The sequence below is a fragment of the Caloenas nicobarica genome, chromosome Z (assembly GCF_036013445.1).
Source record: "Caloenas nicobarica isolate bCalNic1 chromosome Z, bCalNic1.hap1, whole genome shotgun sequence".
NCBI classification, from domain to species: Eukaryota; Metazoa; Chordata; class Aves; order Columbiformes; family Columbidae; genus Caloenas; species Caloenas nicobarica.
In genome coordinates, this window is record NC_088284.1 from 51175981 (window position 1) to 51193849 (window position 17869).

General features: G+C 34.6%; 1 protein-coding gene across 1 annotated transcript in view; it reads left to right on the forward strand.

Annotated features, from left to right (window-relative positions):
* CNTNAP4 (contactin associated protein family member 4) overlaps positions 1-17869 on the forward strand; it is a 206087-nt gene that overhangs the window by 36179 nt on the left and 152039 nt on the right. The window contains exon 3 of the mRNA XM_065655702.1: positions 6958-7151. Within this exon, the coding sequence (XP_065511774.1) occupies positions 6958-7151 (194 nt within the window). The remainder of the gene's footprint in view (positions 1-6957; positions 7152-17869) is intronic.

Sequence of the window (17869 nt, forward strand, 5' to 3'; positions counted from 1 at the left end):
TGAGGTTGAAAAACGAAGATCCATGAGTTAAAAGAAAGACTTAGTACTTCAGAAAAAGTATGTGGTTGCTAGATGTGTTAAGCAAATTAATGTACTTTAAGAGAATTATATGGTATAAGTACAAACTTTTTTTTCAAATATTTAGACTAAAACCAATTAAAATAGGAAGATCTAATATTAAATAGAATCTAAAGATTTTTTTTATCTGTGTGTGCAAGTCCAATTCAGTATATTCTTCATATAACAGAACTCTGTAACGCTTGGTTTCTTTTACAGAAATGAAACATGAAACTTGCATGCTTTTGCAGTCTGAATGTAGATCTTTGGTATAGTGCATGCAACTAATCTCAGTATTAGCAAGAGACAGTGGAAAATAAGAGAGTTAAACACCCCCTGAGACAAAGTTCAAAAAATAGTATAACTAGATATAGGCTGTTTCCCTTGTGAAAATGATTTCTCTGATTTGCTGTTAGTTCACAAGGAAAGATGTTTCATCAGTATCTCTTAGAAAATACAGCGAGAAGTAATTGAAGAAAATGTATGCTTTATATAAATAACACTGGCAAAGAAAAAAAAGTTACAGAATTAAGGTGAAGACTGTAAAGTCAGTCATTCAGAAATTTTAGGATTTTAAGTTATGTTCTTCCTGTAAATTACAGTTTAGCCTTCTGTGTTTATACATTTTGGCTCAGTCTTGGTTAACGAACACAATATGTGCATCCCCATAGACGCTCTTGAGGACCTCCCTAGATTTCCCAGAAACTTCCACACCGCTCAGCATGAACATCTGACAAGCTTTTTCGTTTTCAACAAGTTCCTTTTGACATCCATTACACCTTCAATTCTATGCATCACCATGCCTGGAGTATGCTACAACAGAAAAGATTCTGCCAGCTACAATTTGGTACTTACATTAATCTTGTTGCAAGGACAGGACACACTGTAAGAAAGACTATAAAGTGCTGGCTGAGGAGTTAACATGCTCTAATAGTGTTTCCTGCAGAACTGGGCAAATGCTTCATCTCCATGATGATGCAGGTAGCAGTCAGATGCCAGGAGGACAGCTGGCTTCTGATCAGTCAGACAGGAAAGCTCCTGAAGAGCCCTTGACAGCTGAAAACATCATGTGAATCAGAGTGGTGCAATGCTGCAGGAAACGTTGCAGCTGCTGAATGGTGATCAATGCCAGGCTGTGGCTTCACACAGGCTGTAGGAGACATCTTGCTGCTTCTGCTGCGTGTCTATTCTGTATGGATTTTACATGGCTTCAGTCAGCAGAGGGCTGGCAGAGGGATTCTGGGAGTGCATCTTCATTGTAATCCCTCAAATCAACTATCTCTGGCATTAGAAGCCTGTGTATCTGCATCTTTCTCTTCTTTCCATGGCATGTAGTGTATTATGATAAGGGGGAACATGCTATGTGGTGGTGTGCCTTGCAAAAACTTCTGGAAAATGTAGTACTAAAGCCAGAAGTGCCTCCCTCAGCTGTCAGCAGTTAGTGCTGCCATAACAGAGACTTGGCTTTTCAGACATTTTTTGTGTGCAGCTTTCTAACTTGCTCTATCACTTCATTCTGAACAAAGCTCTGCAGTCAGAATGTGAAAATGTTTTTTTGCAGATGGACTTCAAAAATTGTGTTATCAGCACTGTCTGCCTGATGACTCCTGTTGGCTACAGTCCAACCCTCCCTTTCAACTGAAAAGTTCAAAATTGTCACCAAACCTACCACAGTGACACAATATTCTGAGAAAGCTGGGGATACCACAGCACTGCAGGATCATGCTATACCTGGAAGTGTTACTGTATGAACTGACAATTTGGTGGTGAAAGTCGAGTAGTTTGATCTTGTGTGATGTGCGCCACAGATAGAGCATATGCCATGGATATGGACTGTCCAGCTTGTAGGTACAAAGTCCTATATTTAACCTTCTAGGCTGGGTGTTCACAAAGTTTTCATGGTTGTCTGGTGCTGCCATACCCCTCTGCACAGCCACAAAAAGATAAAACAATATATACATAAAGATAAGCCTGTAGAGGCTGCAACAGAGCAATTAAGGTGCAGCCATTGAAATCACAGAGAAGACAGTGTCACTTACTACTCCTGAAGTAGTACTTCTGAGGAAAATCTTGTTTGACCTCCTCTGCAGAGCATGTGAAATACTAGTGGAGCATTTATAGAAAGTAATTGTGAGCATGTGAGATTTAATCAGTGATTTAATTTTAACTTAGTTAAAATAGGAAGGTGTCAAAGGATGAATCTCTTGGCAAATATTCAAGCCTCTGCTTGAATTGAGTGAACAGCACAACTTTTTCATAGACTGATTTGATCAGGTTTTGTAGATCTTGTGGCAGACCTCAAAACCAAAAAAAATAACACAAGAATTTGCTTTTTTTGATGAAAAATCAAAGGTTTTTTTAATGACAAAATTTCATGTAGTTGTTTTAATTAAAAATGCTGTTTTTCACAGAAGTATTGCAATCCACTCTAGTTTTTAATTATCAATACTAGTTGTATGACTTGCTCAGGAAACGATGAATCGTATGTTGGTGTATAACAATGATTATGAGACAAATAAATTCACTTGGTATTTTTCTGTATTCACAATGATTCATCATTTTGTATAGTTTTCACAATCCTACTATTTTCTGTGTGGCTTACTGGCTTTGAAGGAATAGGCCTTTTGGCACTTCAGCCCAACCTTATTCTGGCTGTTTGGCCTCTCATTTTAATGCAGGATCTACATTATTCAAAAAGAGCTGCAGGAATGGTGAATTGTTTTTTCCTTTGTTGATTTCCACAGTACCAGATGGCATGGCTGTGGCTGTCAAGACTGCTGGGTTGTAAGGAGTATCATGATTCCCTGTCCAACCAAGGGACCCAGCAAACCTGCCCCAAATCACAGAATCACAGAATCACAGAATGTTAGGGATTGGAAGGGACCTCAAAAGATCATCTAGTCCAATCCCCCTGCCAGAGCAGGAACACCTAGATGAGGTACCACAGGAAGGCATCCAGGCGGGTTTTGGATGTCTCCAGAGAAGGAGACTCCACAACGTCCCTAGGCAGCCTGTTCCAGTGTTCTGTTACCCTCACTGAGAAGAGGTTTCTTCTCAAATTTAAGTGGAACCTCTTGTGTTCCAGTTTGAACCCATTACCCCTTGTCTTACTGTCGGTTGTCACTGAGGAGAGCCTGGCTCCATCCTCGTGACACTCGCTCTTTATATATTTATTCTCCCTTGCAGGGAGAAAAGCTTCCTGTTGGGTTGTATGCTATATTCTCCTTAAGACCTGTTGGCACTGAGCAAATGCTACCAGTATAGGTGGGAGAAGGTGAGATATAGCAGAGAAGGCTGTGTGAAGGTAAGTGTAGTGCAAAGGGAAGTTACTATATGGGAATTTCAAGGATGAAACTTCTCAATAGGAAAGAGGAGACCTTCATGAAGAACTGAATTTACCTAAAAGGAGGATGAGGGATTTTTACAAGTGGTTTAGAGATTGTCTTAAATTCACTGTCATCTTTATCTTGCATTAATAATTTTTAGACCTTGTATTTTACCTGGAAATATGCATGTTATGCATGAACCTGCTTTCAGGGGAGAGGCTGAATGAGACACATTTCTCTGAGAGGACTGCTTGAGAAAACATTGAGATCTCAGTGGTACCTCCCCAGAGACCAAACCTGTGGTATGGTCTGTTTTGCAATCTTGGCTTTGCAGTAACAAATACATTATTAGAAATATATTGGTGATGCAAGGTGTAATATCATATAAAGCATTTTGTGAGGAGTTGTGTAGTAAGGCTCTTTCACTTCAGAAACTAAGTGGAAACATTGAAGGTGTATGTCAGAGAGCAGGACAGGCTGGCTGAGTCAAAATGGGGTCCTGAGATCATGGGCAGGGCATCAGGGGAGGTCCCATAGGAGACTGGGCAGGGCAGTGACTGGAGAGCATTAATGCTGTTTTAGAAAGATCAGTGAAAACAAAATCATGAAAAGACATAGAGAAACCGAAAGCTTCTGTGTGGGAGACCAATGACTGGTCTGGAAAGGAGACTCACATGGCCTCACTGAGGACTACAGAAATACTTTTAGTATCTTACTCAGAGCTATTTCTAATGGTTCGTTTACCTGTCTGCTTTTGGGGCAGGAGGCGGCGGGGGGAGGGGTGGGAAGCGGAAATAAAAAAGTTTATTTCCCTCAGTGCGAAATAAAGTATCTGAAGTCTTTTTAAAAAAATTTATATATATATACGTTAGCAAAATTTGCTAATTCTTGTGTAACTATCTCTAAATGTCTTCATGGGTTTATGTTGTTGATGAGTACCTGGAAGTACTGCTAGAACAGATTCTTCTTAAAGAATAATGGACTATTACAGCACAAGAAATTGAAAATAAACATGGAACAAAAGTTTAATATTTTATTTTAAAGAAATAGACACTTTTTCACTTAGTGATACCCTTTTCAATAAGAAAATGTAAGTGAACATGACTGAGCTTGTCCCTGGCTGTATTGGGAAGTGGGTGTGTTTTCACTGTTATGCTGAGTTGTGTTCTTAATATAATAAATAACCAGTTGGTTAATTCAGACAATAGTAGTTGACAACGGACTTTTCTAAATCTGTTTTTATTTCATTTGACTTAACCTGTGGATTTGGGAAGTAAAATACACCAAGTAGGAAATTTAATTTAAATTACTAACCACTATCCACAAACACACATTCCCAATGAAAAAAGATTGACAATAGAAAGTCTATGTAATTACATCGCTTCCTTTAACCACAGAATGCCATTTTTACATTATATTTATTTTCATTGAATACCTATCTTAGGGAGATGCTCTTTTTTTTACTTCCTGTTCTTCATTTTCAGTGACTCATCTATATTTCTTCTGTTAGGTGTGGTCAGTTGTGTTCACTTAATGAAGAATGTATAATGTGTCAGAACTCACAATTATTAGAGACAGTTCAAATTTTGAAGTAATCTGTTTCCAGAAACTGCTAGTTCTTGCCCATTTTGTCAACTTATATATGCAAATATTGGGTTTTTTTGAGTTATGTGATGTGGATATTCCTTCAGAACTGTTTTATTTTTTTGAAACATTCTAAATATGTTGGAAAAGAGTATGGGTAGGATGCAATGGTTGCCTTTATGTCACAGTGGGATTAACGGTAGTTGTTTTTAAATTACCTTGCCAAATAATTATATGACTAATTACGATTAAGTGAAGATTCAAATCCCTACTCAGGTACAGTTTCCATGGCAAACAGGTTCATAAAGAAACAACAGAAAATTCAGGTGTAGAAAATGCTATAGATACATCTTGGATCTGATGTCTCGTGTTATGAAGAAATTAATAAAAGGAGAAACTCGATGCTATTTAATGCAAAATATCTGCAAGTAGTTACATTAAGTTCTAATTACTGATTTAGATAAAGAGCCAAAAAAACAACAAAAAAACCCCTACACAGTCTTTAAGTCCAGCCATAGATTTAAATCTGTTACATTTTAATTAGTTCATGAATGTGTGGACAAAGGAATTGTTATACATGTGTGGCTTTATGGATTTCTCTCAGCTCTTTCCACTTACCTGGCTCTGTAGAATGAACCCCACTTTTTGTGGCTTATAAACAAGTATAAGATATTCCACCATTTTATTTTAAATGGCATCTATAAATTCCTAAGTAACAATTCTTTTTTGCTTTTATTTTTTTCCTGAGGGAGGTAAAGTCAAGAACTTGACTCATGACCCTGAACAGAATTAAACCATATGTGACGTTTTATTTATGAAATGTTATGCATCTTGAAGTCTATACAAGCATAAGATTGGATTGCAGTTTTCTATTTCCACATAATATGATGTTTATTGATTGTTGTGGGAACTAGATATATCTGTTCTTCTTGTTCTGTGTCTGTATGCTTTAAGAACTTTTCAAGGTGCCTCTTACATTTTGTGACTTTGCCTGAATCAGGTCCAAATCTATGCTTACAAAATGGATTTTTTGTCATCTGTTGTCACTCCATTCTCTGATATACTGGGTGCTAAATGTGTCTGAATACTTGCAAATTTTTCAAAATATTTTCACAAAACATTTTTTCTTATGAGTTTATTTGCAACATACCCTTGGTCTTTTCCATCCAACTTTACAGACAAAGCAATAGGCTGATCCGAGTAAATAAAGGTAAACCAAGGAAGACAAGAGAAAACTGAATTGATATGTCTTTCTTAAATTCAACATGTCTTCCTGATTAGTTAAAATATTGTAGGAGTTTTATATATAGCTATACGTTAAAGGCTAAACTTTATCTTTGCAAACTGCTCTGTCTCCTGACTGAAACTGCATGTGTATAACTCACTCTTTCTTACCATTTTGCCTACAAATTAGTTGGTTGCTTTAAGAGGCACATGTAAATTTATAATTTAACTGTGCTTTTCTGCTTTATATACAAATCTCTATATCCAGATGTCACAGAACAGAATCATGCAGAATGATCCAGGTTAGACAGGACCTCAGGAGATCTTCTAGTCTGTATAAAATGAAATTGATACATATAAAACAAATAAACAACATTCTAAGTTTTTTACTATAAGACCTTTGTCTAATTGGATAAGAATTACCCTGTAAAATTAATTTTATAAGATAGAGACAGAAAACAGGAGTTAATAAATCCATAGATTTAATAGTTATAATGGGTTACATATATCATTTAATCTGTATCAACTTTTCAAATAATTGCTAAATGATATCAACACTGCTTTGGTGCAACTAAATCTTGGATTAGGACTATTTGGATCAGAAAGGACCTTTAAAGACCATCTAGTTTCAAACTCCTGCCTTGAACAAGGACATATTTCACTAGATCTGGTTGCTCAAATGGATTAATGGATTTTTGCACATACAAGTTTTGTGTTAATTTGCTTCTTTCTGGAACACATTTCAATCTTTTTCATTCTTTTTAAGGTGCTGGTGGCTGGTCTCCACTTGTGTCCAGTAAATATCAATGGCTTCAAATTGATCTTGGTGAAAGAACTGAGATTACTGCTGTTGCTACTCAAGGTGGTTACGGGAGCTCCGACTGGGTAACAAGCTACCTTCTGATGTTTAGTGATAGTGGACGAAACTGGAAGCAGTATCGTCAAGAAGAAAGCATTTGGGTATGTTATTTCAATAATGAGAATTAAGTTTCTGCAGAATACTTAAAATACTTGTGCTATACATTGTTGAAAATATAAGCAAAACAGTGGAATATAAAGAACGACACTGTAAGTGTTTAGATAATCAAATATACAAAGTAATTTAGCTTTTCACAACATGGAAAGCTATAAAAAGCAAGAAAACATCAAAAACCTAGGCTCAGCATTATTCCATTAAGTCTCAGGAAGCTATTTTGAGGACTAAAAATGTAGTGTAAAATTTCTTTTGTTTTGCTATATACGGTTAAGTTGTTTTCCCAAGTGTTGATCTCTATGTACTAAACTTGGATTTTTAATGAGGAAAAAAATAATACTTAATTTTTTTCTGGAACATTTAATCTGATTGTAAAAATAAGCAACACAAAGAAATAAAAGTCATAACCAGAAAACAAAACAAAACACAAAAAAACCCCAAACAGTTTATTTAACAACGAATAAGTATTAAGCAGTATTTAATTTGATAATCTAATTCAGAGTCTGGTTTCTGGTGTTCCAACCCACTTATCTTCTGCTAGCTTTGTAGCTAATATTAATTAGCCTTGCTATGCTCATCACTTTCTATTCACATGGATTTTTATTGAGAGTGAAGGACATGCATTACTAGACAACAAGGTCCAAAATCCACAAGAAAAATTGAATGATACAGCTCTAGACCAGGGTTGCATCTTTCCTTGATCTCAATGATTAGCAGCTTTGACTAAAGGAGGAATATTGACACTTGTCTATGATTTTATCCTGTCAAGTTAGTTGTATCGTTCTGTCCGTACAAAGAGCTGATTAATTTTTAAATTTCACTAAGCTTTACGCTTCAGTTATTTCTTGATGCAGTTAAACATTATGTTAAAATGTATTTCATTTTATGCATTTTAATTTTGTTGACTTTTAATTCAAAATATTCCTGTCACTCTCATTGTCAAATGCCATCTATGGTATAATGAGATTATGCAGTGGCTTACTTGTTGCATAATTATCCTTATTTTTGAATTTGCTACATACTTCGTGTTTAAGATAGTGTTTTCATAACAAAGAGAAATAAATGTTTTTCTAATCCATATGGCTGTGGGGAGTGAGAAAAGAAAAACAATCCTCCAAATGTTAAATGAGCATAAGCTGCAATAATGTTGTCTTTGCCCATCTTCAGACAGACTGATAAAATAAATCTGAGTGGTATAGCTGCTTGATCTCTTCAATTAAGGCTCCTTTGAAATCCCATATTGGTATTTCAAACAATGATATAGTTATTTCTTGAATATTGCCACCATTAAAGTATCAAACAAAAGTTCCAAAATATTGTTAAATGCTGATGCAGATGTAGGGGTAAGGAGGCATTTAAATCTGTAGGAGGGGAAAAATAAAGCTTCAATTCCATTATCTTAAACTTAATAAAAAAATATTATTTTAATGATAGCACTGCAGATTGAAGCTATGGCTTGCAGGCACTGATGTAAACCATCAAATTCAAGGATAGTCTATTGATCTTTTTTATGTATCTTTATTTAGGAGTTCTGCTTCTAGGGGAATATATTTGCTCTTTTCTAGAGTAATGCATAGATGTAGTCTTGGAATGAAAGTCTTAAATCTCTATTTATTTTATTGATTTTCTCTGACCGTTATCTGTTTATGTTAAGCCTTCTTAAATGAAGTGTCCTAGTTCATTTCAGCCAAGAACATCCCACATTTTATGATCCACACAGTGTTATTTCTATCTTTTTAACTGAGTCATTATCATTTTACAAGATTGCTTACCAGAAATAACATTTTTCCTTTTTTTTTTTTTTTTTTACTAATATGATGCACTAGAGAGATAGAAGATGCCCAGTTTTGAGGGCCCTGTGTTGATAGAAGTGCTTCAGAATTCTTCACTGTATGTAAGGATTTGCCCTTTGTGACCACTCATCTAAACTTAAGTAGAAAAGATATTCTGTACAGTTTCACAGTTCCCTACTTTTTATTTTCCTTTTCAAGAGTTAATTTTGAATTGTCTTTGTCATCTTATGGCTTATCTTAACTTAAGGTTCTGAAGCTCCTGTCATCAGTGGAGCTGATCACAGTTTTTTCACTCACTGAAACTGAGATGCAAAGAGGACTATCTAGGTATATGCAAATGATGTAGTTATAAAAACTTTCTTTTTAGTCAGGTAGTCTTTTCTAAGGCTGGTTCTTCTGACCTTAGATGTCTTCGTTAGGTTGAAATGAATGATATAAAACCATCTTATCCGTTCCCTGTCTATAAAATGCTCCATTGTCTATAGGTGCTGTGTTTTGATGTAGATATTCCAAAGTCAGGTGATTTGAATCTCCTCTCTGTGGCTGCTAAATATGATATAAATAGTTCAGTTCTTTTCTTAGTATAACAAAAAAATCTATTTGTGCTCATTTTTATTTATTTCCTCAGTTACTTGACTATCACTATCTTTTCTAAAGTTGTCTATAAGTATTGTATGTGCTGTTCTTGACGCTTACCTTAAGATTTTTCAGGCAGAAATTCCTAGGATCAATATTAACATATTTACAAAAACGGGTACAGTTCTTGTCAAGACGTAAGTCTCAGGTCGACTATTTGTTATTAAAGACAAAATACATACTTTCAGACAGAAATATTTGTTTTTGAGGACTAGTTTAATCTTGGAAAGAGATTAATTCAGGTCAATTTTAGATTTACTTTAATGTTATTGTAAATGTGTTTGAACAAGGAATGTTGTGTGTATTTATGTGTGTGTTCTTCAATCTATTTCTAATTTTTCCGTTCCTTATGGTATAATCTCTGGTGCAGTAAAGCCAAATCTCCAAAGCCCAACGTTTGCATACTTCTTTTTCTTTTTACTGCTAAAATGAGCAATGGTTGTATATCCGTGTGTATGTTAAGCTACCAGATTTTCACTCTGGAACAGGCAACTCTTTTCACTTTTTTTCTTTCAAACTTCAGGCAGCATACAGTAAAGCATCATAATATATAAATATATATGGTAAACTTAAGGTTTGGTTCAAGAAGACCTAAGAAAATTTTTACATCTTTAAATATAACCTTTAATGGTGGTACTGAATTACTTCTTCCTAGCAATTTGCATTCTAGACATCATCACCTGTATTTTACCTATGACGACTCTCATATGTAACTGATAGTTTATTTTAACTATTTCGGGCTACATATATTAGACCTTTTAACTAATGCATTCTTTAGCTTTAACTAATTTCATAGTTTCGTATCACAAATGTTTTTATGATGTGTACTCTCTCCTTAACATTACTAATTAAATGTTTCTTTTAAAGGGAGAGCAATAAGGTAGCAGAGATTATATTCTCCATCATTTTTCAAAAAAAGTAGCAAAGAGGAGAAGGAGAGAAATTTACAGTTTGAATGGCAGGTTTCCCACGGCTGATAGTTTCAGTGAAAGCATGAATGACAAAGCTCGTGGGGAAATGCATCACAATGCCATTCATTAGAAGGAGTTTTGAAGAAAATAAATACAATTTGTCTTCAATTAAAAGTTGGCTATTTCTTCTTTGATACAGGGAGGGAAATACACAGAAACTCAGCCTTAGGTTTTGTTGCTTTCTTGTTTTGCTGTATTGTTGTTTGTTGATTTTTCTTGTGTGTGTGTGTTTGTTTTGTTTGTTTTTTGTTTGGTTGGGTTTGGGCTTTTTTTGTGGGAGTGTTTTTTGTATTGTTTTGTTTTTCCCCTGAGAGAATAACGATTCATTCATTCTATAACTATGATCCAATTTTCAGTTTTATTTGTTCTGAATATTTCTTCTAAAATTTCTATGCAAAGTAATGGAATTAAAACAAATATTTCTACAATGTTAGCTAAAATTTGGGGTAATTCTGTCCATTTTTACAACATCTCTTTAAAAGGCTAATCTTTGCAATGTAGAAGCATGTTTATGTCTATGCATGTTTGTATGTTTATTTAAATTCTGAGGTTTGTCTTCCATTTTATTTACCTTAGCTGAAGCTAAAGCTGAAAGTCTGTTTTATCATAATTTACTCAATCTTGTGAGTTTGCATAGAAGTAGTTCCATTTAACAGTTACTATTCTAATGATATGTAATAAAAATGTATGAATGTTGAGTGATTTGTTGTGCATGAATTGCTACATGTATTCCCAACTTCCTCTTTAAAGGATTTAGGATGTTAAGAGTTTATCGGAAACTTCCCATGCTGTAAAATGACTCATCATTATGGAAAGTTCCAGATTAAGGAATACCAATTAACAAGTATTCTGTGATAGTCACATTATATGTTTTAAGACTATGGAGCTGCTTCACAGTTTCCTTGAAGCTGGTGGTTCTTCCTCAGTCTAAGAGATTCATGTGTTTGCTAGAAGCTATTATGTTCCTCATTGGAGAAAAATCAGTCACTGCTCTTGATCATTATCTGTTTCATAGTAAAAATAAAAGGCTAAACCTACATATTACTTTGCAGGACTTCTGTTAATTCCTTCTTAGAACCAAACCAATTTCTACTCTTTCAGTATACCAAGACAAAGATGATTTAAATAGGTACTCCATCTCACTACAATTTCCTTAGGTACAGATTCTAAAAGTTGTGACTTCAGTACATAGACTGGCATGTCACTTTTTCTGTTGCTACTAGCAGGAAATGAAGAACCTCTTTATCTATGAATTAAAGCAGAGCAGATGGTGATGACTTCCACACAGTTGATTCTGGTGTGCCTATACTTGTCATAGCTTATTCATCATTCACTTGTCTTGCATTTTCAGCCAAAAAACTCCCAACAGAACACTTTTAACTACTTGACTCAACTATATAATGCAAGGACATATACCAGCTGCAATTGACCTCTGTTGGTCTGTAATATAGTCAAAGTGAAAAACATCGGAGTTTGTCAGATTGCATAATTATGAGTAAAAACTCAAAAGTGCACCAGTATGTTTAAAGTGGTTAAAAAATATATTTGAAGCTTTAAATTTTTGAATTCTTGCTTGTGAAGGATAATAACATAAATGACAAGCAAACTGTGTTTTACTTAATTATGTAAATTAAAGATCCCTTGCATCCTATGCAGAGCGTGTGTTTTAAATAAATAATAATTAAAAAACACAAACCAAACCAAACCAAAACCAAACAAAACCCAAAACAACCAACCACCACCAACAAAAATAAAACCCAGACAAACAAAAAACCAACCAAACAAAACCAAATGTGTATCCCAAAACCGTAAAATGTATCACTGGCATCAAACTGTCTTGTCTTGGAAATGTTCTATTTCCCGAAGGTTCATTATTAGAACAACAAAAGCTGTCGTGGCACCACTAGGATCCAAAACATAAGGTATACAAATATAATTCACAAAACTAAGAGCCACAGATTAGAAAGATGGGAATCGGGAAGAGAACAGTGAAAACTGGTGATTATCAAAATCTGTGCAGGCCAGAAGTAAATTTTCTGGTGTTGTTGAATTACATTAAAGGTTCTCAGGATCCAAAAGTGAGAGAGGAGACTTCAAATCAGCTATGTTATGCCAGTTTAGGATGATAATTGAAAGACCTTCACATTTGAAAGTTTGCATGTAAAATAAATATAAAGATAAATATAAAATTACTTCATTTTATAGAGTGTGAAGAACAATATTACATAAACTTCTGTAGTTTTTTGTGTTGACATATTTTCATCCTTGTTTCACCATTATCATAATTACAGTGAACCAGACAAAAATAGTTCCATATGTATATACATTTAAAAAATACTATTTTTTTTTTTCTGGAAGCCTTTAGACAGTATATATAATGGTGCATATCCACGTGGTATTAGCTGTCTATTGTAACAATGTTTTTCTGTTACTGAATATAGTAACGGCAAGGAAACAATTTTACATTCTGTGTAGCATAATTGGCCTATTTCACAACTTAATGTAATATAAGGGATCTTTGTTGTGTGTGTTTTGGGGGAGGGCCAGGACATGTTTCTGGGTAAGAGATGAGCACTGGACATGGGCATTATTATCTTCCATTTAATGCGTGCAAGATGGGTTCAAACAAGAATCTAAAATTCAATCTGAGATAATAGAGATAAGTTTCAATGAAAAAGACTTGGATACTGAAGCATTTCTTGAATTCAGACATCTGAGATGTGTGCTTAATCTGTTACATTTTTTGATGCAAGGAGGAGAATACAGACAGGTGTGTAATTTGTAATTAATAATTTATTCAATGAACGTTTGCATTTTCTGCTTTAGAATGTTCTGTTAAGAGTGTGGTTAACACAAATGAATTTACTATTTACAAATTATTTGTAGACAGTGCTTTTGAAGACGCTTCGTGATTTTTATTGTTTGCTACCGTTCACGGACATATGCTGGGCTGTTTTGAATATGTACACAGATCACAATGCTATGTTTAAATTCCTCAACTAACTGACCATAAGTGTTAAGATCAGCGCCTCCTGAATAAAAGTTCAAGATATTGACTTTGAAATTAATTTTCCAGAATAATTCTGTACTAAATTCATGATATTGTGGTGGATATATTTACATTACCCTGTGAACTAGAAAAATGTGGGTAGGGAAAACAAATGAGATATGAAAATGGTTAAAATAATTTAATTTAAAGAAGATTATGAGTGATCAGTTTTAACATCAGCACAGTTCTAGGGAAAATTAAATCTAGGCATCTCAGTACAGTTAATCTTCTGAATATTTCTAGTAACGTCTGATTTTTTGCCCATCCTCTTTGTTTCCACAGCAGTCACTTATCTTTTGTAATTATCAGAAATAGCACATTGAATAACATTTTCAAAGCTCTTTGGTTACCTGGTAAAATGTTATAAAATTACACAAAACCTGACATCTTTGTATTCCTTCCAACCAAAACACTGTTTTGGTCTGTATACATGCACACTCACAAATGCAAAGATGTATTCCACCATAGGGAACAGACTGTTAAAAATTCTAATCAAGAGAATTTATATAAAAATAAATCTTACATGTCTATAATTGAGGCAGACATGGGAAGATTGTTGTTAAGCAATATTACTCAAACAATGTTTTGCTCACTACATGGGGAAGAAGCTTACGACTGTGTAGTTAGAACTCAAAAAGTTAAACAGTTGAATGGAAAAAAGTGCTGGGGGATGTAGGAAGAGGCAGAAGAAGCTAAAGGAGGAGAATACTCTAACTTGGGGTAAAAGGAGCTTGAAGGGAAAAAAACAAAAATTAAGTATGAAGAAAATCAGAGGTACAAGAAATCTTGGAAGGAATAATAAATGCATTGGTCTATTATGTGAAGCTTTTGTGAAACTCGCTGCCTGCACAAGTTTCCATTTATGACAAAGACATTATTATGTTTATCTAAAATATTAACATTTCTGAACTTAACTTTTAAGTTTTTGGCTATCCACATGCAATTTTGTTTAAAATGAAATCTGACCACACTGCTATTTTTAGACACTGAAACAGCAATCTAATAAGATTAATTTAGCAGTCACAATGGTTAATGCTCTGTATAAAATAACTTATAGTAGGTGAAGAGATGAATGCATGCATCAAGATTAACCTGTCCCAGAGTATTTAATATAAGCTAAAAGGAAGATTGAAACCACCAAATAATGCAGTGTTCTAAGTAAAATCTAGATAAACTGTGTGAATAAACATTAAAGAAATGGCAGCTCATGTGTGGGGGAAAAAAAAAAGTTACATGCACACAGTTAAAGAAACTATATTTAGCTAAGGACAGCAAGATGCTTTCAAAATACGCAGGTTCAACAACAATTAGAATTAAATGTTCTACTAGAAGTAGACATTCACAGGTTAGTTTTAATGGTCATGTTAGTACTGCAGTCATTAAATTGCCCAGATGAGCATGAGTTTTGGGAACCAAATTTTAATGTGTTAGGATGATACTTTCTTGCTTTAAAGACTGCTGCCCCTGTACACTGTTAACTTAGCACCAGATTTGGACTCTGGGACTAACCTTCTTTCTTCTTTCTTTAGAGAAAGCAATAGAAAAGGAACTACAACTTGCTATATTTGTGTAATATACGAGAAACAGCAAGTAGCTAGTTCATTTCTTCTGCCTTTCTCTGGATGCTTAGTTAGTGAGTTTGTGCAATAAAAACCTGAGCATGACTTTGCACTTCTAGTATGCACAAATCCTGGAAGAGGCAGCTGGTTTTATAAATATCAATAGTAGTTTTTCATGAAGGTAATTATCGAGGCACAGAAATGACCTTACAACATTTGAGATTGTAAAGAAGGTATGTATTTACAGTGCTGGACACACAGGGGAATAATTCCACCAAAGATGTATGCAAATTTCCAGTAGCTGTGAGCTTGGTTAAATGTTGTAAAGTGATACATATTCATGAAAGTTCTAGGAACACCTATACATATTCATACATATTCATAACCTGTCCCGGAGAAGGCAGTTCTGATTACAATGAGTTCCGGGAAATCATTTCCATAGTCTCCACCTCCGGCCCCTCCTGGTTGCGCCTGCACAATGATCATGAACCAGAGTCTTCTTCGCTGTACACCTTTACCTTTGGCCTGGTGTGCTGAGTTGGCTGGGACTCAAACTGATGAGCTGGTTATAACTGGCATATCTCCTGTCCTGTGCCCAAGTTTCTGTTATCTAGTTCACCCAAGGATGCACCCAAGGCTTTTGTTTTTTAATCTTTGCAAGGTCTGTGAAGTCATCAGTGAGCTCCTGTTTCTCATACAAGAAGTTACACTAAGCTAAGCAAGGCTAGACAACTGTGATGTGGGTTAAGGGTTAGCTCTCTCAGTGTTAGCTCCTTAGTTCTTTAAGCGTTAGTTCTTTAAGTGTTAGTTAGTTAATTCCCTGTCTCATTATTTTATTTAGACCTTTGTTTATCTCTAATCTAAATATGGTGATGGTGGCATACTGTTTTTCCATGAAATTAAGTCACTGTGGTAGATGTTATTATATGTTGTTTCTGCTCATGGCTTATCTTAAAGCCATTAACATTACAACATCCACTTTGTGGAAAATACTGTAGGAAGTACTACAACTAGAAAAAAAAAAAGCTTTAGTTCTTTGCCTCTCTGATATAATATTGATCATATTCTCATACTTATTTGAGAATTTTGTACTTGAACACATATCACTTGATGGGTGTAAAAAATTGTGATATGGATAGGAAAATATTGTCCTTATTTTCCACGATAGACAGATTGTGAACATTGCAGATAACTTGGGGAAATCAAGCTGTCTTCAAAGAAAACAGTTCATCTTCATATACAGGATGTGTTTGGTCTGCTCAAGGACATCTGAACTATTAAATAGTAACAGACCCCACATTCAGCTTCTCTCTTGTTTACCCCAGCCACTCTCGTAGGTGTAGCAAAAATGCTTTCAGAAATGGATGTGCTTGGAAACATCTTTCTATTATACATATATTTGGTCTATGTGTAGTGTAATCCCCAAAATTTAAAGTTAACCAAAGAGAAAGCCCTAATTTTTGTAAAAAATTTGGTCATTGAACTTCAGAGAAAACCTCATGTTTATTTTCAGTATATATAGCCTTAATCCTGGTATTGTGATGATCATGCCATTGTGATGGTATGTCATCTTTACAGCATAGTCATATTTGTATTGTCTTCACATTTCCCTTTTAGATACTTAAAATTCCTTTGGAAAACTTTTTAAACATTGACATTATAGATTCTTAAAAGTAGAAATAGAAATTCTGGGATCTAAGTGTTGCTGACTTGCTTGAACCTGATAGCTCCAAAGTACACTTAGATGCCCAAATTGCTATTTCAGCTTGTAGGAATCTGATTTTTTTTTTCTGTAGTATTTCAGCAGTTTCAATCCAGTCTTCATCTGTTTCTGCTCTTTCTCTGTATCTGTATTTCTATAAAACAGGTACCATGATTAATAACCTTCTCTTACATGGTTGGATGATAGTTTTCAGTTTGAATAGGAATTGTTGTGCATCACTAATGTTTTAAAATTATGATTGGTTGTTTGGTTTGGTTTGGTTTGGTTTTGTCCTTTGCTGTAGTAAATATATGTTTGCTTTTTGATCTAGTTCATGTACCAAGCTATTGTAGGAGTAAAATCTGCCATTATGCTTCTGTAGCCATTCTGTTCCACAAACACAAGTCCCTATTATTTCTTGTACTGTGTGATCTGACATGAAATAGGCAATTGCCACCCTGCTGTATGGTCCTGCATGAGCTGTTCAGTTTGCAATAGCACACTGCACTCTGAACTCATGTCTAAGTATTCACTGGAAACCTGGTTAACCTCTGCCTTGTCATTTGTTTATGTAGTTAAGATCATAGATAATGGCTAGGCATCAAATTCTAAACACTGTTAGAATATGGATGATTAAGCAATTATAGCAGCACTACTTATATCTAGTACAGATTTCTATGAGATCAGTTCTATACTTTGAAAATTCCATGAACACCTTTTTCTTTCCCACCTCTTAAATCACTTGATTTTTTGAAGGTCACTAACCCAAACTAAAATATTACTGACAGGAAATTCCTTAATGTACCTCAAAGTGCCCTTTCCCCTATTTCTTTATATAGTTAGCCACATGAAAATTAACTGGAATTGTATGGGTTTTTTTTATTTCCAGAACTGCATTAAAATATCAGAAAAGTTCCATGAAACATTCTACCTTATGGAATTTAACTTATTTTAAGGATATGTATTTCTTTTATCCAATTATTTATTTCCTGTAT